Source organism: Bufo gargarizans, chromosome 2 (assembly GCF_014858855.1).
Source record: "Bufo gargarizans isolate SCDJY-AF-19 chromosome 2, ASM1485885v1, whole genome shotgun sequence".
NCBI lineage: Eukaryota > Metazoa > Chordata > Amphibia > Anura > Bufonidae > Bufo > Bufo gargarizans.
Window position 1 is genome coordinate 415,200,988 of NC_058081.1, and position 27,121 is coordinate 415,228,108.

The 27,121-nt window shown below is 41.5% G+C and overlaps 1 protein-coding gene across 5 annotated transcripts in view; it reads right to left on the reverse strand.

The window, feature by feature from the left end:
• The window catches only part of LCP2 (lymphocyte cytosolic protein 2), a 527,047-nt gene that overhangs the window by 331,986 nt on the left and 167,940 nt on the right, over positions 1-27,121 (reverse strand). For all 5 annotated transcript variants that reach the window (XM_044280889.1, XM_044280886.1, XM_044280887.1 and 2 more), the window contains one exon: positions 6,133-6,173. In XM_044280889.1, coding sequence (XP_044136824.1) covers positions 6,133-6,173 — 41 coding nt within the window. The remainder of the gene's footprint in view (positions 1-6,132; positions 6,174-27,121) is intronic.

Here is a 27,121-nt window from a genome sequence, read left to right on the forward strand (position 1 = left end):
GGGACATCCTCTACCAGACCCAACTTTACAGTACCGCCATGACACGCTCCCGGTTTGAGGCCATTATTCAGATAATGCAGCGTGTCCCCCCAAGGTGATCCTGCCTATAACCGCCTGTACAAAATCAGGCCGGTCATCGATCACTTTGGGGCCAAATTTGTACAGGCCTATGTACCTGGAAGGGAGGTTGCGGTTGATGAGTCTCTCATTGCTTTCAAGGGGAGACTCATTTTCAGCCAGTATGTTCCCTCTAAGCGGGCGAGGTATGGAGTGAAACTGTACAAACTTTGTGAGAGTACCTCAGGGTACCTCGGGCGAGAAGTATAACAGACGCAAGAATATGGTTATCCCATATGTAGCTGGGGTGTCTGAGAAACTCAAAAGGATTTTAAATAAACTTCACATCCCTGTCTGCTTTAAACCCAGCAACACACTGAGGCAACAACTGGTTCACTCAAAAGACCCAACACCTAAGCACAAGATGGACAACATTGTGTACGCAGTCCAGTGCAATGAGGAATGCTCAGAACTGTATATCGGCAAAACAAAATAACAACTATCAGCGTATGGTGCAGCATAGAAGAGACAAAACCTCTGGTCAAGATTCAGCCGTGTACTTACATCTAAAAGAAACAGGTCACACCTTTGAAGACAGTCAAGTATGTGTTTTGGATAAAGAGGCCGATTAGTACAAACGAGGTGTGAAGGAGGCCACCTACGTAAAAATGGAGAAGCCAAGCTTGAATAGAGGTGGGGGGATTAGACATCTATTGTCTACCACATACAATGTTGTCTTGACACCTTTTTCTGAGAGGTTATTATCACCTACTGACTCCAATTAGGATAATGGAATCAACACCTTTGACCCCATGCTGGGTATAATGACCTCTGACCCCATGCTGGGTATAATTACCAGATGTTGATTCAGTTACACATTTATTCCCAGAAAATTCTTGTACAGTCACTCAGAATAGGGAAAGCCCGTTGGAAGAATGAGTGAAACGTTTTCAAGAAATCTACAGTAAGTCCAGTTGCCTTGATTTATTCTTTACAGATACCTCAGGGTACACTTACAAGTTTTGTGTGTATGATGGGCGAGATTCCCGTATTCAACCCCCAAAATGTCCCCCCACTCTGGGTGTTAGCGGGAAACTTGTGTGGAACCTTATGCACTCACTGCTAGATAAGGCTTACCACCTGTACATGGATAACTTTTATACTAGTATCCCCTTGTTCCAGTCCCTCGCCGCCAGATGCACGTCCGCTTGTGGGACCGTGCGGCAAAATCATCGCGGCCTCCCTACCCACCCCCTCCAGGTACCTATCCCCAGGGGTGCGACCCATGCCCTTAGCAGTGGAAACCTGTTGCTGGTCAGATATAAGGACAAGAGGGATGTCCTTGTACCGTCCACAATTCATGATAACGGCATCACCCCTGTCTCTGTGCAAGGTACTGTGGCAACGGTCCTCAAGCCCGATTGTATCATCGACTACAATCGGTATATGGGAGGAGCTGATATCTCTGATCAAGTCCTCAAGCCATATAATGCCATGTGCAAAACCAGGGCATGGTACAAAAAAGTTGCGGTCTACTTGTTACAGGTTGCCTTGTACAACTCTTTTGTGCTGTCCCAGAGCGCTGGCAGCATAGGGACATTTCTTCAGTTCAATGAGACAGTCCTCAAGGACCTGATATTTTCTGACTAGGAAAGAGCAGACCGGAGTACCTCGGGAACTGGAGGCGCCCGGATCGTCCCTGGCCAACACTTTCCAGATGTGGTCCCCCATACTCGAAAGAAGGGACGGACCCAAAAAAGGTGCAGAGTGTGTCACAGGATGGGGATGCGGAAGGACATCACTACTCAGTGTGACACGTGCCCCGATCATCCGGGCCTCTGCATTATTGGTTGCTTCAGGGAGTACCACACTTCGATGGAGTACTAAATTTATATCCCAATTTAGCCACTGACAATTGGATTAAAAACTGGTTCTCAGACTTGAGACACTAAAACAAAAAAAAATTTTTCCAAAATATTATTTGGTACAAAAAAAAAGTTTACATAATAGGTATCGCCGCATCCGTAAGAATATGCGCTATAAAAATGCCCTCCAACACCTCAAATGAACACGGTATAAAAAAAAAAAAACGGTGCAAAAAAAGGTATTTTTTTGTCACCTTACATAACGAAAATTGTAATAGCAAGCTATCAAAAGTCATATGCCCCCCAAAATAGTGCCAATAAAACCGTCCTCTCATCCTGCAAAAAATGAGCCCCTACATAAAATAATCGTCTAAAAGCAAAAAAATTATGACTCTTAGACTATGGAGAAGATACTAAAATGCTTTTTTTTGTTTATATTAGGTATCGCCGCGTCTGCAAGAATCTGCTTTATAAAAATACTCCCCCAACCCCTCAGATGAAGACAGTCAAAAATAAAATAAAAATGGTTCAAAAAAAATGTATTTTTTTGTCGCCTTACATCACAAAAATTGTAATAGCAAGCGATCAAAAAGTCATATGCCCCCCAAAATAGTGCCAATAAAACCGTCCTATCAGCCCCTACATAGAATAATCAGCTAAAAAACGACATATTAGGTATTGCTGCATCCGTAAGAATCTGCTCTACAAAAATACCCCGCCTAACCCTTCAGATGAAAACGGTCAAAAGATTTTATAAAAACGGTGCCAAAAAAGCAATTTTGGGGCAAATTTTCCATTTGAATCCATTTTTTTTCCAGTAACAAAGCAAGTGTTAACAGCCAAACAAAACTTAATATTTATTACCCCGATTCTGCAGTTTGCAAAAACACCCCATATGTGGTCGTAAACTGCTGCATGACCAAACGGCAGGGCACAGAAGGAAAGGAACGCCATATGGTTTCTGGAAGGCAGATTTTCATGGCCTTTTTGGGGGGGCACCATGTCCCATTTGAAGCCCCCCTGATGCACCCCCTAGAGTAGAAACTCCATAAAAACAACCCCATTTTAGAAACTACACCCCTCAAGGTATTCAAAACTGATTTTACAAACTTTATTAACCCTTTAGGTGTTCCCCAACAGTTTATGGCAAATGGAGATGAAATTTCAGAATTTCTATTTTTTGTAACCTTGCCTCACAAAAATGTAATATAGATAAAGCAAAAATCATATATACCCTAAAAATAGTCCCAACAAAACTGACACCTTATCCCGTAGTTTCCAAAATGGGGTCACTTTTATGGAGTTTCTACTCTAGGGATGCATCAGGGGGGTTTCAAATGGGACATGGTGTAAATAAATCAGTCCAGCAAAATCTGCCTTCCAAAAACCATATGGCGCACCTTTCCCTCTATGCCCTACTGTGTGCCCGTACAGTAGTTTACGGCCACATATGGGGTGTTTCTGCAAACTACAGAATTGCGGAAATAAATATAGCATTTTGTTTGGCTGTTAACCCTTGATTTCTTACTGGAAAAAATGGATTAAAATGGAAAATTTGCCAAAAAATGTGAATTCTCAAATTTCATCTCCATTTGCCAATAACTCTTGTGCAACACCTAAAGGGTTAACAAAGTTTGTAAAATCAGTTTTGAGTATCTTGAGGGGTGTAGTTTTTTAGATGGGGTCACTTTTATGGAGTTTATACTCTAGGGGTGCATCAGGGGGGCTTCAAATGGGACATGGTGTAAATAAACCAGTCCAGCAAAATCTGCCTTCCAAAAATCTGCCTTTCCCTCTACCCCCTACTGTGTGCCCGTACAGTAGTTTACGGCCACATGTGGGGTGTTTCTGCACACTACAGAATCGGGGCAATAAATATAGCATTTTGTTTAGCTGTTAATCCTTGCTTTGTTACTGGAAAAAATTGATTAAAATGGAAAATTGGCAAAAAAAAATCGAAATTCTGAAATGTTATCTCCATTTGCCATTAACTCTTGTGGAACACCTAAAGGGTTAATAACGTTTGTAAAATTAGGTTTGCATACCTTGAGGGGTGTAGTTTGTAGAATGGGGTCATTTTTGGGTGATTTCTATTATGTAAGCCTCACAAAGTGACTTCAGACCTGAACTGGTCCCTAAAAATTGGGTTTTTGAAAATTTCGGAAAAATTTCAAGATTTGCTTCTAAACTTCTAAGCCTGTAACGTGCCCAAAAACTAAAATGTCATTCCCAAAATGATCCACACATGAAGTAGACATATGGGGAATGCAAAGTAATAACTATTTTTTCGAGGTATTACTATGTATTATAGAAGTAGATAAATTTAAACTTGAATAAATTGATTTTTTTTTTACTTAATTTTACCAGTGTCATGAAGTACAATATGTGACGAAAAAACTATCTCAGAATGGCCTGGATAAGTAAAAGCGTTTTAAAGTTATCACCACTTAAAGTGACACTGGTCAGATTTGCAAAAAATAGCCTGGTCCTTAAGGTGAAATATGGCTGTGTCCTTATGGAGTTAAAATAAAGAAGCCAGCTCAACTATTGACCAGAACTCCATTTCAGAACAAATCATCGCTATCCCTACTGCTTCTGGTCCCCTGTGGCCATTCACGGGCCTCAGTGGCGATGTGACCAAAAGCAGCATGTAACTAAGCGTCCAGCTCGGGGACGCATCATGCTTCCATCCCACAGGGGATGTTTATAGAGAAACATAAAAAGCGTATAATATATATTTTATATTGAGATCATTCTAAGTTCTGGTCTATTCTTTTTTTTTATTAAGGCAGAAAATGAAAAAAATTGTGGCAATTCTGGAGGAGCTGCTCAGCCCATGACACTGTGGCGTGTCTTTTATTAGGGGAGCAGCCCGACCGCATGTGGACCGCAGTAATCGACTAACCACAGCAAAATATGCATACAATGGAGGATATCGGCGCGGTCCACATGCACCACAAGAGCAAACTACACAGAATGTAGCTGGGCAATTGTGGGGAGCTTGGCTGTGAGCTGAATTATATCACCACCAGACCGTGTCCACAGTGGTTAGGACCCCTTGCCATGCTGAGAACCGTGACGTGGTGCATGATGGGCTCCGATATCTCCATGACTGGAACATATTGGCAAAAGTCTCGGCTTTTAATACCTGTATTTATGTCTTGCCAGCATAGTCAGTGTTATATCTGTTTGGTGCATTCTCTCTGTGTGTTTCATATGATTGCTACATTCTGTGTAGTTTGCTCTTGTGGTCCATGTGGACCGCGCCGATATCCTCCATTGTATGCATATTTTGCTGAGGTTAGTCGATTACTGCGGTCCACATGCGGTCGGGCTGCTCCCCTAATCAAAGACACGCCACAGTGTCATGGGCTGAGCAGCTCCTCCAGAATTGCCACAATTTTTTTGTTTTTCATTTTCTGCCTTGCTAGATTTGAGTGTGTTTGCCTTTACCTGGCATTCAAACACTCTTTTGCACCTGGTAACCTCCATCACATGGTCTGATGTGGGTGTGGCTCACGGCCTGGCTTCATCCACATTGTACAACCGCAGTATTCATGCTGGGCAATTGTGGGGAGCTTGGCTGTGAGCTGAATTATATCACCCCCAGACCGTGTTCACACCATAGTTAGAGCAGTGGTTAGGACCCCTTGCCATGCTGAGAACCGTGACGTGGTGCATGATGGGCTCCGATATCTCCATGACTGGAACATATTGGCAAAAGTCTCAGCTTTTAATACCTGCATTTATGTCTTGCCAGCATAGTCAGTGTTATATCTGTTTGGTGCATTCTCTCTGTGTTTTTTTTTATTAAGTAGAAGGTATACTGTGAAAAAATTAGTTTAGTATATTATACAGGTATCTGTCATAGAGAATGCTGAAATTTGATGTTCCTTTCATCAGTTGTATATTCACTTTTTTAAGTCTATTAAAACTAAAATAGTATTGCCACACATGGAGTAAATGCTGCTGGTGGCCCCCCACAGAATTACGTGTGGGTAAATCCACAGAGTTTACAATATCAGCAAAGTGTCAGAAATCTCATCCACACACTGTGGAAAAATCCTAAACTGAATTGCGCTGAGAGTTTTCAAGCCACAATCCATGTCCTTTGCAATGCAGAGATTGAAGCAGCTGAAGACTTTCAAAGATTCCTGCAGTAATGAAATAACAATTCATTATATAAAAATAATATAAAGAAAATACTCACAAATGAGTCAGAGTCTGTTCCATCCCAGTTTTCAGACTGGCCTTTAAGGAAGAAATATGAAAAGAGAAAGTAATAAGAAGGAGAACGAACTATGGAAGTTTTATTTTTAGCAAATATATATATATATATAAAAAAGAAAAGCAGTGGCAGCACCGTCCCTAATGTAAAATGGTGGGTGCAACTAGCCCAAAATGGATTAAAGCCAATCCGATAAATACAAAATAGAAAAAAGATGGGCAGCACTCCAAGAAATAAAAATAGCAAAAAAATACTGTATTTACCCCAATGGAGCATGCTCCATTGGGGTAAATAAAGTTTTTTTGCTAATTTTATTTCTTGGAGTGCTGCCCATCATTTTTCTATTTTATATATATATATATATATATATATATATATTTATTTATTTATATCACAGCCTATGGCCTCATGCACATGACCGTTTTTTTTTAAGGTCCGCAAAAACGGGGTCCGTAGGTCCGTGATCCGTGACCGTTTTTTCATCCGTGGGTCTTCCTTGTTTTTTGGAGGATCCACGGACATGAAAAATGAAAAAAAAATCTAAGTCAAGTTTGCCATTGAAATGATAGGAAAAAACGGACACGGATCACGAACACGGATGCCAATCTTGTGTGCATCCGTGATTTTTCACGGACCCATTGACTTGAATGGGTCCGTGAACCGTTGGCCATGAAAAAAATAGGACAGGTCATATTTTTTTCACGGCCAGGAAAAACGGGTCACGGATGCGGCTGCCAAACGGTGCATTTTCCGATTTTTCCACGGACCCATTGAAAGTCAATGGGTCCACGAAAAAAAACTGAAAACGGCACAATGGCCACGGATGCACACAACGGTCGTGTGCATGAGGCCTTTGTATGCTGAGTAAATGTCCCATGCATATACAGGTTCTTCTCAAAAATTTTTATATTGTAATAAAGTTCATTATTTTCTGTAATGTACTGATAAACATTAGCCTTTCATATATTTTAGATTCATTGCACACCAACTGAAGTAGTTCAAGCCTTTTATTGTTTTAATATTGATGATTTTGGCATACAGCTCATGAAAACCCAAATTTCCTATCTCAAAAAATTAGCATATTTCATCCGACCAATAAAAGAAAAGTGTTTTTAATACAAAAAAAGTCAACCTTCAAATAATTATGTTCAGTTATGCACTCAATACTTGGTCGGGAATTCATTTTGCAGAAATGACTGCTTCAATGCGGCGTGGCATGGAGGCAATCAGCCTGTGGCACTGCTGAGGTGTTATGGAGGCCCAGGATGCTTCGATAGCGGCCTTAAGCTCATCCAGAGTGTTGGGTCTTACGTCTCTCAACTTTCTCTTCCCAATATCCCACAGATTCTCTAAGGGGTTCAGGTCAGGAGAGTTGGCAGGCCAATTGAGCACAGTAATACCATGGTCAGAAAACCATTTACCAGTGGTTTTGGCACTGTGAGCAGGTGCCAGGTCGTGCTGAAAAATGAAATCTTCATCTCCATAAAGCTTTTCAGCAGATGGAAGCATGAAGTGCTCCAAAATCTCCTGATAGCTAGCTGCATTGACCCTGCCCTTTATAAAACACAGTGGACCAACACCAGCAGCTGACATGGCACCCCAGACCATCACTGACTGTGGGTACTTGACACTGGACTTCAGGCATTTTGGCATTTCCCTCTCCCCAGTCTTCCTACAGACTCTGGCACCTTGATTTCCGAATGACATGCAAAACTTGCTTTCATCCGAAAAAAGTACTTTGGACCACTGAGCAACAGTCCAGTGCTGCTTCTCTGTAGCCCAGGTCAGGCACTTCTGCCGCTGTTTCTGGTTCAAAAGTGGCTTGACCTGGGGAATGCGGCACCTGTAGCCCATTTCCTGCACACGCCTTTACATGGTGGCTCTGGATGTTTCTACTCCAGACTCAGTCCACTGCTTCCGCAGGTCCCCCAAGGTCTGGAATCGGTCCTTCTCCACAATCTTCCTCAGGGTCCGGTCACCTCTTCTCGTTGTGCAGCGTTTTCTGCCACACTTTTTCCTTCCCACAGACTTCCCACTGAGGTGCCTTGATACAGCACTCTGGGATCAGCCTATTCGTTCAGAAATTTCTTTCTGTGTCTTACCCTCTTGCTTGAGGGTGTCAATGATGTCCTTCTGGACAGCAGTCAGGTCGGCAGTCTTACCCATGATTGCGGTTTTGAGTAATGAACCAGGCTGGGAGTTTTTAAAAGCCTCAGGAATCTTTTGCAGGTGTTTAGAGTTAATTAGTTGATTCAGATGATTAGGTTAATAGCTCGTTTAGAGAACCTTTTCATGATATGCTAATTTTTTTAGATAGGAATTTTGGGTTTTCATGAGCTGTATGCCAAAATCATCAATATTAAAACAATAAAAGGCTTGAACTACTTCAGTTGGTGTGTAATGAATCTAAAATATATGAAAGTCTAATGTTTATCAGTACATTACAGAAAATAATGAACTTTATCACAATATGCAAATTTTTTGAGAAGGACCTGTACATGTATGCCTGCATACCTGTCGGGAAGTGCTTTCTAGAGAACAGGGATCCCAAAGTGATATGAGAGCTCTCCATTCATCACTATGGGAGTTCCGAGAAGTCCCATAGTAGTGAACAAGGGTGGCTGCTCTCTGTTCACTTTGGGGGTCCTGTTTTGGAAAAAAAAGCAGGTCCCAGAGGTGGAACCCACACCTATCTGACATTGATGGCACATCCTAGCAATATGCCATCAATATCCCAGATGGGAACACACCTTTAAGATCCTTTTACATGGACCGATCATTATCAGGGATGGTTGTTTGTAGAAATGCTTATTCTCGATAATTGCCAAGTGTAAAGGTACTGGCAATAACCCCAAGTTTGCTTGTTCTTTGGGTGATCATATCGTCTGGCTGGCTCACAAAATAATTTCTTCTGGGCAGCAGATCTTCAGCATGCATCCGCTGTCCATAAACAAATAATCTTTTTGAGGACAAGAGATTGCACTAGTGATTGTTCATCCCCTAAACACAGGAAAATGCACAGCAGGCAGTGCAAAATGAAAATTGCAAATATCCCACAGATACGACAATACAGTTCCCAATATGTTATGCCCAGCTTGCACTATAAGAGACTCTCATACCCTTTAAATTGCTATATGGGTTCTACTGGATGTGTAAAGGCCATACATGTGGGTATAAAATGCTGTATGGACACAATGCAGGGCTTAAAAAGAAGGAGCACTTTTTGGCTTTTCTAGTGTGGATTGTGATAGATTAGTTTACATGTAGCATGTTGCTTTTAAAGAGACCAATACAGTGGAAACTTGTGAGAAGTAACCCCATTATGCAACACTCCTTATGGATTTCATGTAATTGCGCATTCTCAAGCATTGCACCGCGTGGAATTCTCGCCTGTGTGGGCCTAACAGCTCTGGTGCCGTCCTCTCAGTCACTCTCCTCAGCTGCTCTCTCTGACAAGAAAAAAAAACTCCTCAGTCACATGTAGCTCCTCTCTCTAAGGCTACTTTCACACTAGAATTTTGGTTTTCCGTTTGTGAGATCCGTTCAGTGCTCTCAAAAGTGGTCCAGAACAGATCAATTTTGCCCTAATGCATTCTGAATGGAAAATGATCCGCTCAGAATGCATCAGTTTACCTCCGTTCAGTCACCATTCTGCTCAGGCGGACACCAAAACGCTGCCTGCAGCGGAGCCAAACGTTTTCTCTGGCACAATAGAAAATTGATCCGTCTCCCATTGACTTTCAATGGTGTTCAAGACGGATCCGTCATGGCTATAGAAGACATAATACAACCGGATCCAATTGGAGCAATTTTTCAACAAGGATCTTCTGGTATTGCACCATTTTGTTCGTCCTCTTCACCAGAGGAATGAGAGATGAAAAGTTATCTTTGTAGCGGGGATCAAGAAGGGTGAACAACCAGTAATCCGTGTTGTTTAAAATGCATATAATGCACGGGTCGTGGGAAAGGCAGCCTAACATGAAGTCAGACATGTGTGCCAGAGTATCAACAGGCGAGACTTCGCTGTCGTCATCAGGAGGATCACATCCAATCTCCTCATCCTCTTCTGCCCACCCACGCTGAACAGATGGAATTAAATTTCCATGGGTACTACCCTCTGTAGCGGAGGCAAACGTCTCCTGCTCCTCCTCCTCTTCAGCCTCCAATTCACGCTAAGAAGACGAACTGAGGGTGGTCTGGCTATCATCAACCTATGTAATGTCTCCCCCATTTCCACCTCTTCCACATGCAAAGTGTCGTCCTTAGTTGTGAACAGCGAACATTTGAGAACACACAGAAGTGGGATGGTAATGCTGATAACAGCATTGACAGGCCGGCTGAAGCCGTCGGTGACTTGTGGAAATGTGCACACACGCGGCGCACCTCACCAGTAGCTCAGGCAAATTGGGGTATGTTTTTAGAAACTGCTGAACCACAAGGTTGAATACGTGGGCAAGACATGGGATGTGTCTAAGGTTGCCCAGCTACAAAGCCACCACCAAGTTACTGCCATTATCAGACACAACCATGCCTGGTTCTAGGTTGAGTGGCGAGAGCCACAGCTCAGTCTGGTCTCTTATGCCCTGCCACAACTCTGCAGCGGTGTGCTGTTTGTCACCTAGGCAGATCAGCTTCAGCTAGGCCTATTGCCGCTTCCCCACTGCAGTGCTACACTGCTTCCAGCTACCGACTGATGGTTGACTGGTACTATAAGAGGATAATTCTGAGGTGGAAGTGGAGGAGGAGGCAGAGGAGGAGAAGTGAGTGTTGGAGCCACTAATGTAGGTGGTGGCGGAAACCCTGATGGAATTGGGGCCCACAATCCTTGGCTTCAGTAATACCTGTGCCATCCCAGGGTACGAGTCGCTCACGGCCTCCACAACATTCACCCAGTGTGCCGTCAGGAAAATGTAGCATCCCTGGCCGAAAGCACTTGTCCATGTGTCCGTGGTTAAGTGGACCTAGGCGTTCAGCCCACCTATTAGGGTGCTTTGATGACATGTGGCGGATCATGGTGGTGGTGGTGAGGTTGATAGTGTTCACACCCCGGCTAATTTTGATGTGGCACAGGTTGCAAACTACTATTCTTTTGTCTTCCTCAAAAAAATGGAGATTTACGCAAGGGGGTGCTCCATGGAACAGTTGGGTGCCTGTCTTCTACCTTTTGCCACCCCACTGCTTATTCCAGCCTGCTGCAGACACCTCCCCCTCTGTACTGCTTTCCTCGCTCGGCTTGTTGCCACCGTCCCAGGTTGGGTCATTGACCTTGTCGTCCAGCACCTCCTCTTCCACTTTCTCACTCTGATTATCCTCCTGATTTGTTGACCTAACCACAACCTCAGTGATTGACAACTGTGTGTCATCCTTTTCCTCAACCTCTTGAGACAGTAATTGCAGTTGTCATTGGTAACTGTGTCTCATCATCATCCACCTCATTAAACACTAATTGACTTTCCCCAGCGTCATGTTCTTGTGACTCTGGATGCTCAAGAGGTTGTGAATCGGGGGAAAAAGATATCAGATCCCTCTTCAAGCGTTCTTGGCGAGAGGGCAAAATCTTTTAATGGCGAGTGTGGGATCACTTGTTTGGCCAGACTGTAAATGGTGGGAGGAAGGAGGATCAGGGTGAGGATTTAGTGGACCAGGCGCCTGGCTACTGAGATTGGACTTGGTGGAAGACAGGGTGGTGCTTAACCGACTGGAAGTACTATCTGCTGCAATCCAACCGACCACCTGCTCGCACTGGGCTGGCTTCAAGAGTGGTCTCCTGTGCCGCCCTGTAAACTGGGACATGAAGCTAGGTATATTGGATGATTGTTTTTCTAGCGTCCTGGCAGCAGGCACAGTTTCAACGCGCCCAGAACCACTGCCTCTGCGTGCACCATCAGCATCACGCCAACTTCCCCGTCCCTTAATGCTTGCCTTCTTCATATTAAATATTATATGCACGCTTGACACACAAGATGTGGCACGAGTGTCACAGCAAGCAAAGTATATGGAAATAGTACGTAAAACTATGGAAAGAGGAAAATAGATTTCACTTATATTTTTACTATGTTTTGTCCTGACACACACACGCTATTGCAGCACAGATGTGACTATTCACTGCAGACACAGTTTATAGGCAAAGTGTGGATAAATGATGGGAAAAATATAATTGTTTTCGTTAATATTTTTCCCAATATCTGGGCCTGACACACAGACGCTATTGCAGCACAGATGTGACAATTCACTGCAGGGACCATTTATGGGAAAAATGTGGATAAATTATGGAAAAAATTAAATTGTTTTCACTAATATTTTTCCCAATATCTGGCCCTGACACACAGGCGCTATTGCAGCACAGATGTGACTATTCACTGCAGACACAGTTTATAGGCAAAGTGTGGATAAATGATGGGAAAAATATAATTGTTTTCGTTAATATTTTTCCCAATATCTGGGCCTGACACACAGACGCTATTGCAGCACAGATGTGACAATTCACTGCAGGGACCATTTATGGGAAAAATGTGGATAAATTATGGAAAAAATATAATTGTTTTCGCTAATATTTTTCCCAATATCTGGGCCTGACACACAGGCGCTATTGCAGCACAGATGTGACAATTCACTGCATACACAGTTTATAGGCAAAGTGTGGATAAATTATGGGAAAAATATAATTGATTTCGTTAATATTTTCCCCAATATCTGGGCCTGACACACAGACGCTATTGCAGCACAGATGTGACAATTCACTGCAGGGACCATTTATAGGAAAAATGTGGATAAATTATGGAAAAAATATAATTGTTTTCGCTAATATTTTTCCCAATATCTGGTCCTGACACACAGGCGCTATTGCAGCACAGATGTGACAATTCACTGCATACACAGTTTATAGGCAAAGTGTGGATAAATTATTGGAAAAATAAAATAGTTTTCGACAATATTTTTCACAATATCTGGGCCTGACACACAGACACTATTGCAGCACAGATGTGACAATTCACTGCAGGGACCATTTATAAGAAAAATGTGGATAAATTATGGAAAAAAAATATTTGTTGTTGCTAATTTTTTTCCCAATATCTGGGCCTGACAAACACAGGCGCTATTGCAGCACAGATGTGACAATTCACTGCAGGGACCGTTTATAGGAAAAATGTGGATAAATTATGGAAAAAATATAATTGTTTTCTCTAATATTTTTCCCATTATCTGGCCCGGACACACACACATGCTATTGCAGCACAGATGTGACAATTCACATGGGGCTGCAAAGAAAAGGGGGTTAGTCAGCACCTCCCAATGAGCAGGTGCACACTGCCATGGCATGACATTATAGGAGGGGAAGATAGTGCAGATAGAGACCGGGGGCAAGGTAGTGAGACTGGGGGAGGAATGGAAGGAAGGACTAGAACAGTTCAGAAGGCAAGGTGTAGGGTATATATAATAATATATATAAACATCTCAAATGTTTCTATACTAAGGCCATAATTAATATACATAAACCTCTCAAATGTATGTATACTAATGCCAGAAGCCTGACTAACAAAACTGGGGAACTGGAATTAGTGATGTGTGAGGAGGACTATGACATAGTGGGAATAACTGAGACATGGCTGGATGATAGCTATGACTGGGCAGTTAATGTACAAGGTTACAGTCTGTTTAGAAAGGATCGTCAAAACCGGAGAGGGGGAGGGGTCTGCCTTTACGTAAAAGTCCTGTCCAAAGCCCACACTCCAGGAAGATAAAAGTGAAGGACATGAACATGTGGAGTCACTGTGGGTAGAAATACATGGAGCTAAAAACAATAATAAATTACTAATAGGAGTTTACTAAAAAACAACTAATATACCAGAGTCCACAGAAAATCTACTACTTAATGAGATAGATAAGGCAATTAATCATAATGAGGTGGTTATTATGGGGTACTTTAACTACCCAGATATAGACTGGGAAACTGAAAGCTGTACATCCCATAAAGGAAACAGGTTCTTGGCAATAACCAAAGACAATTACCTATCCCAACAGGTTCAGGACCCGATTAGATGGACAGCCATACTGGACTTAGTATTAACCAATAGGCCTGACAGAACAACAGACGTGCAGGTTGGGGGACACCTGGGAAATACCATAAAGTAATAACCTTCCAATTATCATTCTAAAGAGTGTTTCTACGGGGAGGAACATAAATACTAAACTTCAAAAGAGGAAAATGTAGCCAACTAAGAGAGGCCATAGGCCTAACTAACTGGGACAAAGTCCTCAAAAATAAAAATACAGCCACAAAATGGGATATCTTTAAAAGCATCCTAAAATCTCAATGTGAGAAGTACATACCGTATGGGAATAAAAGTATAAGGAACAAAAACAAACCAATGTGGATAAAAATAACTGTAAAGAAAGCAATAAATGACAAAAAGAAAGCATATAAATCACTAAAGCAGGAGGGTAGCGAGGAAGCACTGAAAAACTATAAGGAAAAAATAGAACATGTAAAAAACAAATAAAAGCGGCCAAACTAGAGACCGAGAGATTAATTGCCAAAGAGAGTAAAACTAACTCTAAAATGTTCTTCAATTATATAAATGTTAAAAAGTATAAATCTGAAGGTGTCGGCCCTTTAAAAAGTAATGACGGGGGAGTTGCAGAGAGCAACGAGGAGAAAGCAAAGCTCTTAAATATCTTTTTCTCCAATGTATTCACTGAGGAAAATAAACTGTCAGATGAAATGCAGAATTTAAAAATAAATTCTCCATTAAAAGTGTCCTGTCTGACCCAGGAAGAAGTACAACAGAGACTTAAAAAGATTAAAATAGACAAATCACCAGGACCGGATGGCATATACCCCAGTATCCTAAGGGAATTAAAGGGAACCAGTCACTGGGATTTTGTGTACAGAGCTGAGGACATGGGTTGCTAGATGGCCGCTAGCACATCCGCAATACCCAGTTCCCATAGCTCTGTGTGCTTTTATTGTGTAAAAAAACCGATTTGATACATATGCAAATTAACCTGAGATGAGTCCTGTATGTGAGAGGAGTCAGGGACAGGACTCATCTCAGGTTAATTTGCATATGTATCAAATCGTTTTTTTTACACAATAAAAGCACACAGAGCTATGGGGACTGGGTATTGCGGATGTGCTAGCGGCCATCTAGCAACCATGTACTCAGCTCTATACCCAAAATCCCGGTGACAGGTTCCCTTTAAGTAATGTCATAGCCATACTCTTATTTCTGATATTTGCAGACTCTACACTGACAGGGAATGTTCCACAGGATTGGCTCAGAGCAAATGTGGTGCCAATATTCAAAAAGGGTCCAAAAACAGAGCCTGGAAACTATAGGCCGGTAAGTTTAACATCTGTTATGGGTAAACTGAAGATTTTCTAAGAGATGCTTTCTTAGAGCATCTCAGCGTAAATAAGCAAATAACGCCATATCAGCATGGCTTCATGAGGGATCGGTCATGCCAAACTAATTTAATCAGTTTGTATGAGGACTAGACTTGACAGCAGTGTACCAATGGATGTCGTATATCTGGACTTCTCTAAAGCATTTGACACTGTACCACATAAAAGGTTAGTATATAAAATCAGAATGCTTGGACTGGGAGAAAACATCTTTTTGTGGGTAAGTAACTGGCTGAGTGATAGAAAACAGAGGGTGGTTATTAACGGTACGCACTCAGATTGGGTCACTCTCACTAGTGGGGTACCTCAGGGGTCAGTATTGGGCCCTATTCTCTTCAATATATTTATTAATGATCTTGTAGAAGGCTTGCATAGTAAAACATCAATTTTCACAGATGATACTAAACTGTGTAAAGTAATTAACACTGACGAGGATAGTATACTGCTACAGAGGGATCTGAATAGATTGGAGGCTAGGTCAGATAAGTGGCAGGTGAGGTTTAACACTGACAAATGTAAAGTTATGCACATGGAAAGGAATAATGCAAGTCACCCCTACATACTAAATGGTAAAACTCTTGGCAACACTGACATGGAAAATGATCTGGGAATTTTAATAAACAGCAAACTAAGCTGCAAAAACCAGTGTCAGGCAGCTGCTGCCAAGGCCAATAAGATAATGGGTTGCATCAAAAGGGCATAGATGCCCGTGATAAGAACATAGTCCTACCACTTTACAAATCGCTAGTCAGACCACACATGGAGTACTGTGTACAGTTCTGGGCTCCTGTGAACAAGACAGACATAGCAGAGCTGGAGAGGATCCAGAAGAGGGCAACTAAAGTAATAACTGGAATGGGGCAACTACAGTACCCTGAAAGATTAACAAAATTAGGGCTATTCACTTTAGAAAAAAGACGACTGAGGAGAGATCTAATTGCTATGTATAAATATATCAGGGGTCAATACAGAGATCTCTCCCATTATCTATTGATGAAGTATGTATCCACTGGACTCTGGACAGTGGACCATAGGCGCAAAACACAACCAGAGTTTGTTTCAAACCAATAGTTTTTTTTATTATTTTTGTTATCGTGACAACACGTTTTGGGGTTCTGTGGACCCCTTTTTCAAGTCTAAAAACATCTACATACAATCATACAAATTATATAAAAAGGGATAATAGTAATAATAATAGTAGTAATAATAATATGGCCGTCAAGCTTAGATTTGGATGTAGATATAAATGGATGAATGGATACATATACACTCACCTAAAGAATTATTAGGAACACCTGTTCTATTTCTCATTAATGCGATTATCTAGTCAACCAATCACATGGCAGTTGCTTCAATGCATGTAGTGTTGTGGTCTGGTCAAGACAATCTCCTGAACTCCAAACTGAATGTCAGAATGGGAAAGAAAGGTGATTTAAGCAATTTTGAGTGTGGCATGGTTGTTGGTGCCAGACGGGCCGGTCTGAGTATTTCACAATCTGCTCAGTTACTGGGATTTTCACACACAACCATTTATAGGGTTTACAAAGAATGGTGTGAAAAGGGAAAAACATCCAGTATGCAGCAGTCCTGTGGGTGAAAATGCCTTGTTGATGCTAGAGGTCAGAGGAGAATGGGCCGACTGATTCAAGCTGATAGAAGAGCAACGTTGACTGAAATAACCACTCCTTACAGCTGAGGTTACAGCAAAGCATTTGTGAAGCCACAACACGCACAACCTTGAGACGGATGGGCTACAACAGCAGACGACCCCACCGGGTACCACTCATTTCCACTACAAATAGGAAAAAGAGGCTACAATTTGCACCAGCTCACCAAAATTGGACTGTTGAAGACCGGAAAAATGTTGCCTGGTCTGATGAGTCTCGATTTCTGTTGAGACATTCAAATGGGTCCGAATTTGGCGTAAACAGAATGAGAACATGTATCCATCATGCCTGTTACCACTGTGCAGGCTGGTGGTGGTGGTGTAATGTGTGGGGGATGTTTTCTGGGCACCCTTTAGGCCCCTTAGTGCCAATTGGCCATCGTTTAAATGCCACGGGCTACCTGAGCATTGTTTCTGACCATGTCCATCCCTTCATGACCACCATGTACCCATCCTCTGATAGCTACTTCCAGCAGGATAATGCACCATGTCACAAAGCTCGAATCATTTCAAATTGGTTTCTTGAACATGATAATGAGTTCACTGTACTAAAATGGCCCCAACAGTCACCAGATCTCAACCCAATAGAGCATCTTTGGAATGTGGTAGAACTGGAGCTTCGTGCCCTGGATGTGCATCCCTCAAATCCCCATCAACTGCAAGATGCTATCCTATCAATATGGGCCAACATTTCTAAAGAATGCTATCAGCACCTTGTTGAATCAATGCCACATAGAATTAAGGCAGTTCTAAAGGCAAAAGGGGGTCCAACACTGTATTAGTATGGTGTTCCTAATAATTCTTTAGGTGAGTGTATATGTGAATACCATGATGTCCATAAAAAAAAAAATATATATATATATATAATATAATAAAAAATAATAGTAATAAAAATATAAACAACTATCAATTGTAAAATATGAAAATAAAAATGTAAACATATATATATATACAGTTGCAAGAAAAAGTATGTGAACCCTTTGGAATGATATGGATTTCTGCACAAATTGGTCATAAAATGTGATCTGATCTTCATTTAAGTCACAACAATAGACAATCACAGTCTGCTTAAACTAATAACACACAAAGAATTAAATGTTACCATGTTTTTATTGAACACACCATGTAAACATTCACAGTGCAGGTGGAAAAAGTATGTGAACCCTTGGATTTAATAACTAGTTGAACCTCCTTTGGCAGCAATAACTTCAACCAAACGTTTCCTGTAGTTGCAGATCAGACGTGCACAACGGTCAGGAGTAATTCTTGACCATTCCTCTTTACAGAACTGTTTCAGTGCAGCAATATTCTTGGGATGTCTGGTGTGAATCGCTTTCTTGAGGTCATGCCACAGCATCTCAATCGGGTTGAGGTCAGGACTCTGACTGGGCCACTCCAGAAGGCATATTTTCTTCGGTTTAAGCCATTCTGTTGTTGATTTTCTTCTATGCTTTGTGTCGTTGTCCTGCTGCAACACCCATCTTCTGTTGAGCTTCAGCTGGTGGACAGATGGCCTTAAGTTCTCCTGCAAAATGTCTTGATAAACTTGGGAATTAATTTTTCCTTCGATGATAGCAATTCGGCCAGGCCCTGACACAGCAAAGCAGCCCCAAACCATGATGTCCACACCACCATACTTCACAGTTGGGATGAGGTTTTGATGTTGGTCTGCTGTGCCTCTTTTTCTCCACATATAGTGTTGTGTGTTTCTTCCAAACAACTCAACTTTGGTTTCATCTGTCCACTGAATATTTTGCCAGTACTGCTGTGGAACATCCAGGTGCTCTTGTGCAAACTGTAAACGTGCAGCAATGTTTTTTTTTGGACAGCAGTGGCTTCCTCTGTGGTATCCTCCCATGAAATCCATTCTTGTTTAGTGTTTTACGTATCGTAGATTCGCTAACAGGGATGTTAGCATATGCCAGAGACTTTTGTAAGTCTTTAGCTGACACTCTAGGATTCTTCTTCACCTCATTGAGCAGTCTGCGCTGTGCTCTTGCAATCATCTTTACAGGACGGCCACTCCTAGGGAGAGTAGCAGCAGAGCTGAACTTTCTCTATTTATAGACAATTTGTCTTACCGTGGACTGATGAACAGCAAGGCTTTTGGAGATACTGTTATAACCCTTTCCAGCGTTATGCAAGTCAACAATTCTTAATTGTAGGTTTTCTGAGAGCTCTTTTGTGCGAGGCATCATTCACATCAGGCAATGCTTCTTGTGAAAAGCAAACCCAGAACTGGTGTGTGTTTTTTATAGGGCAGGGCAGCTGTAACCAACACCTCCAATCTCATCTCATTGATTGGACTCCAGTTGGCTGACACCTCACTCCAATTAGCTCTTGAAGATGTCATTAGTCTAGGGGTTCACATACTTTTTCCACCTGCACTGTGAATGTTTACATGGTGTGTTCAATAAAAACATGGTAACATTTAATTCTTTGTGTGTTATTAGTTTAAGCAGAATGTGATTGTCTATTGTTGTGACTTAGATGAAGATCAGATCACATTTTATGACCAATTTGTGCAGAAATCCATATCATTCCAAAGGGTTCACATACTTTTTCTTGCAACTGTATATATAAGAGGGGCGCCAGTTGATTACGTGGCTGATAATAAATAGCTGGTGATGAATAGCTGTTTGCAGGGTGCGTGTAAAGTTAAACAATCTTGATACAGATATGCAATATAAGTTTAAGCAATTAAATATTTAATTTAATGGTAAAAATGCCCATACGATTAGTCAAAAAAGGATGGGAGGTGCATTATTGCTACAGCGTCACTTATGTAAGTTTTAGCTGAGGGTCAATTGACCTATACCTCTTTAAGCTCATCAAGAGAATGCCAAGAGTGTGCAAAGCAGTAATCAAAGCAAAAGGTGGCTATTTTTACGAACCTAGAATATGACATATTTACAGTTGTTTCACACTTTTTTGTTATGTATATAATTCCACATGTGTTAATTCATAGTTTTGATGCCTTCAGTGTGAATCTACAATTTTCATAGTCATGAAAATAAAGAAAACTCTTTGAATGAGAAGGTATGTCCCAACTTTCGGTCTGTACTGTATATATATATTTATTGAGAGCGAGAGAGAGAGATGAGAGAGAGAAAAAGAAAAAATCAGCACACATTAAACGCGGGTGCAATTCCTTGTGGGGGTAAATTTTAGTTAGGTATTGGTTTACATACACCAATAAAAATGTCCAATTCATCCCAAAGAATGTACTCTGCCGAAGAGGCATACGCCATCCTTGCCTCTGAAACGGAGTCTGCAAGTGAGGGAGAAGAGGATGCCACATTTCTCTAGTCCTCTACTCCATCATCATCGTCGTCTGGTGATGAGGGACCCTCAAGAAGACACCCCAGGAGAGATGAAGTAGCCCCCATTGATCCCCTTTGGACCACACCGCCTGAGGATTATGAGCCCAAATTCCTGAGTTTGTGGGAAACTTTGGAATTCAGATTGACTGCACGGGCTTCACAGAAATAGATTTTTTCAAAATATATTTCTCTGACGATCTCATAAATTTGATGGTGACCCAAACAAACTTGTACGCCCAGCAGTTTATTGCTCAAAACCTGACATCCTCGTATGCTAGACCCCTAGGTTGCACCCCTGTAAATGCAGCAGACATCATGAAGTTTTGGGGACTGTTCCTGCATATGGGCCTGGTAAAAAAACTAAATGAGACAATATTGGAGTTCAGTTGTACCACACTCCAATTTACAATATGGCCCACTCAAGATTTGAATCCATAAAAAAAAAAAAAAATTACCCAAATTTTGACTGTCTATTCAAAATAAGACCCCTCCTGGAGCACCTCAACTCAAAATTTATAGAGGTGTTGACCCCAGAAAAAGAAATTAGCATATACGAGTCCCTTGTAGATTTAAAGGAAGGGTTTAATGTTGCCAGTACCTACCCAGCAAGCGGGCACAGTACGGAATTTTTTTTTACAAGCTGTGCGAAAGTACTTCCGGGTACACCTACAGGTTCTGGGTTTATGAGGGGAAAGATTCCTGGATACAACCCCCTGAATGCCCCCCCATCCTAGGAGTTAATGGCAAGATTGTGTGGGACTTACTGCACCCACTGCTGGATAATCACCTCTATGTAGATAAATATTGCACCAGCATCCCCCTATTTATGTCGCTAAAAGCCCAAGGTACTGTGGCTTGTTGCACAGTGCAAAAAAAAATCTGAGAGGGCTCCCTAGATCCCTGGTAGGGCAACTACACTGAAAAGGTGACAGTAAGGCTCTCCGCCATGAGAACATGCTGGTGGTTAAGTACAAGGACAAGAGGGATGTCCTTGTACTAACCACCATTCACACAAACACCAGTTATCCTGCTCAAGTGCAACGTACCACTACCCCTGTCAATAAGCCAGACTGCATCCTTGATTACAACAGGCACATGGGAGGGGTTGATCTGTCCAATCAAGTTCTGAAGCCCTACAGTGCCATGCGTAAAACTAAGGTGTGGTACAAAAAGCTTGCCGTATACATTGTACAGATGGCTATGTACAATGCGTACATTTTACATCGAACTGTAGGCCACACAGGAACTTTCCTTCAGTTCCAAGAGGCGGTAATCAAGGCCCTAATTTTCCAAAGTCAGGAAGGGGAGGGCCCGAGTACTTCTGAAGGATATGGTGCCTGTGGTGTACCAGGACAACATTTCCCTGGTGAAGTGCCACAAACAGCAAAAAGGGGAAAGACCCAAAAAAGTGTGGTTTGTTACAAAAGAAGAATACGAAAGGACACCATTTATCAGTGCGACACCTGTCCTGATAAACCAGGCCTCAGCATGAAAGAATGCTTCCGAACCTACTACTCATCCATGGATTTTTAATTTCATCCTTTATGCACCCTGTAATATTTCCATATCTCTTGCATACCCACTTTCCAACAACCACTGCATAATCTTTTCTGGGAGAAACCTGTTTGGTAAAAAGTACCCTTTCCACCACTCAAATGTTCGTATGGGGGTGCTCTTTCCGAAATGGGGTCACTTCTTGGAGTTTTTCATTTCTGGGGACCTCAGGAAATATTTTTTAATATGACATGGCAGCTAAAATCCATGTCTGCCATCTCGGGGCTGCAAAATACATATTTTGCATTTTGCCTGTAGAGGCCTGCTGTGCGCCAATACAGCAGGCTACGAGCACATATGGGGTGTTCACGAAATAATGAGAAAATGGAGTATATATACTGGGGTGCATTTTCTCCTTTAACCCCTTGTGAAAGTGAAAAATTGGGGTCTGCTAGTAATTTTTCATTTTTACAAATGTGTGCTTTGAAATCCTCTCTCTAGTATTTCTGCCTTCTGTGAGACACCTGTTTGGTAAAAAGTACCCTTTCCACCACTTAAAATGTTCGTACGGGGTGCTCTTTCCGAAATGTTATTATTATTTTTTTCAGAGCCAAGCGTTTCCTAATTCTGTGAAACGCCTGATGGGTCTAAGTGCTCACTACACACCTTGAAATATTCCTCGAGGTCTGTAGTTTCTGGAATGGGGTCACTTTTTAGGGATTTCCACTCTAGGGGTACCCCAGGGTGTCTTTATATGCAACATAGTTCCTAAAAGCCAATCCTACAAAATCTGTCCTCCAAAAGCCCTACGGCGCTACTTCCCTTTTGGACCCTGCCATGCACCCATACATCATTTTATGAGCACAAATTGGGTGGTGGCATATTCGGGGGTAATGGGGAACAAAATATGGGGTGCATTTTGTCCTGTTACCCCTTGCAAAAGTGATTTTTTTTTTGTGTAAAGCAACTTTTTGGGGAAAAAAATGTCATTTTATCATTTTCACAGCCAAGCGTTTCCTAATTCTGTGAAACGCTTGATCGGTCAAAGTGCTCACTAAACACCTTGAAATATTCCTTGAGGGGTGTTGTTTCCAGAATGGGGTAACTTTTTTGGGGTTTCCACTCTAGGGTTACCTCAGGGTGTGTTCAATTGCAAGATGGAGCCTGTAAATTATTTCAGCGAAATCTGCCTTCCAGAAGCCATTTGGTGCTCCTTTCCTTCTGACCCCCGTGGTACGCCCATATAGCGGTACACAAGCAGATATGGGGTATTGCTGTAATCAGAACAAAATGGGCAATACATTAGGGGGTACATTTTCTCCAGTTCCCCCTTGTGAAAGGGAAGAATTTGGGCCTACATTTTATTTTTCTGGAAAAAAAAAATAATTTTTCATTTTCACAGCCAAGAGTTTCCTAATTCTGTGAAACGCCCGATGGGTCAAAGTGCTTACTATACACCTTGAAATCTTTCTTGAGGGATGTAGTTTCCAGAATGGGGTGACTTTTTGGGGGTTTCCACTGTAGGCCCATCTCTGGGTGTCTTCACATGCGACATAGCTCCCAATTACCATTCCAGCTAAATCCGCTCTCCAAGAGCCACATGCTCCTTCCACTCTGAAGCATGCTGTGCACCATACATCAGTTTCCGCGCACACATGTGGTGTTTCTGTAAACCCCAGATTCAGGGTAATAGATTATGAGTTTTTTTTGTGGTTCAAATTATTTTATTAGAAGAGCCAATATAGTAGCAATACAATGAAAACAGCCTGATTGCAAATCGAGGCTGTGTATACTTTCAGACAATCACAATACATGTACGCAGATTCATTGTAGTAAAATGAGTACCAGAATATAACTCGGGAATCCAGCTTCCATTGTAAAGAAATCACAAGATCCCAGTTACGGGAGAATATATGGATATAAAGCTCAAACGTAAACTACACAACAGAAGACGTATACTAGGACAAGACCACAGACGAACAGGAGGGAAGAGAGGGGGGGGGGGAACCCTGATAATACCAGCAGAGGTTTAAAGAACCGTGCGGAGCAAATCCTAGGCTTCACAGACCGTAAGTGAAGTACTCACTAGTATAGGCGCTGCTGATGGACCAGGTGAAGAAAATGACAACTGCATGACAGGTGTAATCCCCCTAGGGACTGGCGACACCTCTATTTGATTATGAGTTTTTTTTGGCTGTTATCCTTTTATGTGTTGAAGAAAAATAGATTGAAATTTAGAATCTGCTAAAAAAAAGTGAAATTTTGACATTTAATTCCAATTGTCCTATAATTCTCATGGAACACCTAAAGGGTTAACAAAGTTAGTCAAATCTGTTTTGAATACCTTGAGGGGTGTTGTTTCTAAAATGGGGTGATTTATGGGTGGTTTCTAATATGTAAGCCCCAGAAAGTGACTTCATAACTGAACTGGTCCTGAAAAATTTGGGTTTTGGAAATATTGTTAAAAATTTTAAGATTTGCTTCTAATCTTCTAAGCCTTCTAACTCCCAAAACTAACCAACTAACTAACTATCTATTATAAAAAAAGAGAAATTGAAATTTTGAAATTTGCTAATTTCTCTAAATTGTTGGTAAATTTGGTATTTTTTTTACTCATTTTTTCCACTGTCATAAAGTACGATATGTGACGAGAAAACAATCTCAGAATGGCCTGTATAAGTAAAAGCATTTTAAAGTTATTACCACATAAAGTGACACATGTCAGATTTTCAAAAAATGGCCTGGGCAGGACGGTGAAAACAGGGGTTAAATTGCTGCCACCATACACAATAGTCCTTGAAAGGACTTTTGGGTCTTTGAAACATTTCAAAACTGAATAAATTGTGCTCACAAACTCCCTACCTTATCTCAAGAAAATATCACAAAAGTCCGAATTCGTGGTATCACAATGGTTTTACCGCTGCGGGTCCCAGAAGTGAAGTGGGCTCAATTCACAATATCAGTATGCATTTTTTGGGGTCTGCACGATTTTTCACTAGTTCCTCCTAATTATGCAAGCACTAGTGGGATGCCGTATTCTCCAAATATTCCTCTTTCCACTACAGCTCCTGTAGGAAAAGCGCACCAATAGTGTAGCACTGTATATGCTCCTCGCCTGTACTTTTCCCTATTATACTCCCAAGGGCAGGTGGAAATCAGGGCACCTCAGACACTATGGACACAATAGACCATTCCATCCAACTACAATTCCTCTGATGTTGTTTTTCCTCTATGGGTCTATGTAACATAAAAGCTCCAACAGTGAAGAGCCGCTATTCAAAAGATAAAACTATTTTTATTATACTCACAAATGTAGAATGGACACATAAGCGGATACAACAAATAGCAGCCTATTGCTTCTGCCCAACCTGGGTTTTGCACCAAAGCTTCATCAGGGGCGTAAACCTAAAATCCCACATGCCATCTTTAAATACCCCCTCCCTTCCCCCATCTCCACCTAAAACACTAAAAAGACAATAATAATCTTCATAAGTCTTCCTCTCTCCTTTTAAGACCAACTATCCACATTTTTTTTTTTATGCAGCAATACCCCGTGAGATTCAGGGCCCTTCTTTATGTTTCGAATGTGCTCCTGCACCCGAACTTTGAGCTTCCTAGTTGTTCGGCCCACATACTGGAGGCCACACGGGCACTCCAGCATGTAAACCACTCTCTTAACTTTAAAGTCCTTATTTCTTACGTTTGAATATACTCTTGACACATACCTGCCTTTTTTAATTCTATTTTTACATGGAGGGCAGAAACCGCACCATGTGAACTTCTCTTGTCCTTTCTCCTTACCTTCCAATAGGATAGCACTATGGACCAAATGATTAAGAGATTTGGGTGCTGTTCTAAAGATAATGTCTGGACAATCATGTATTTCTTTCCCTAGCACAGGGTCATTTTTGAGTACTCCCTAGTTCTTTTTAATGCGTTCTTCACCAGTCCAGCTTGTATGGTATATTGAGTTATAAAAGAATATCTAAAATCCTTCTTTTTAACCCCCTCTTTTTTGCTTTATTGCCACCTTTTTCTATTTCCTGGCTACATATACGAAGATCTTCCCTCTTGTAACCTTTTTCCATAAACCTATCTTGTAGCACCATACTCTGTTCTTTAAAGGTAGTTACATCCGTACAATTCCAATAAATTCTTTTAATTTGGCCTTTTGGAATATTTCTCAACCAGGGCTTATGATGGGAGCTTTGTATATCTATGTACCCATTTACGTCTGTTTCTTTAAAAAACGTTTTAGTCTTAAATCTTCCATCCTCGACAAATATGGTTAGATCCAGGAAATGGATGGCCTTATTGCTGATACTACTGGTGAATTTTAAATTCCAATAGTTTATATTGAGATTACCAATGAACATTTCCAAACCTTCTTTACTTCCCTCCCACACTAGCAGACAGTCATCAATATATCTTCGCCATACTTTTAAAGTCCCCCACTGCTTACATTTGGAAAGGATTGGGTCAATGTTCCTTTTTTCCCATGCTGTCATGAAAATATTTGCGAAACTGGGGTCGTACCGATCCTCTGCAACTAAAATTCTCTATTAAACCAGAAATAATTGTGAGTCAAACAGTACTCAATACATTCGATAATACAATTCCCTTGTAGTGTAGACATATTTGGATCTATATCTAGTTCTTCCTTGACTGCATTCCAGCCCAAATCCTTGGGGATGATGGTATATAAGGAGGTGACATCAGCTGTCGCCAGCGACACATTGTCACCACATAGTCCCAGTTAATTTATTAATTTGATAGTGCTCTCAGTATCTTTTAAATAGGACGGTGCCTTCACCACAAATCGTTGCATTTCTGGACTGGGTTTCTCTTTAATAGAAGGTAGGTTTCCCTGTCCCCCAATAGTCTCTTTAATTCAGCCTCATATTTTATTTTGTCCATTATCACCCATATATGGGTTGCATCAGAAGGGGCATAGATGCCCGTGATAAGAACATAGTCCTACCACTTTACAAATCATTAGTCAGACCACACATGGAGTACTGTGTACAGTTCTGGGCTCCTGTAAACAAGGCAGACATAGCAGAGCTGGAGAAGGTCCAGAGG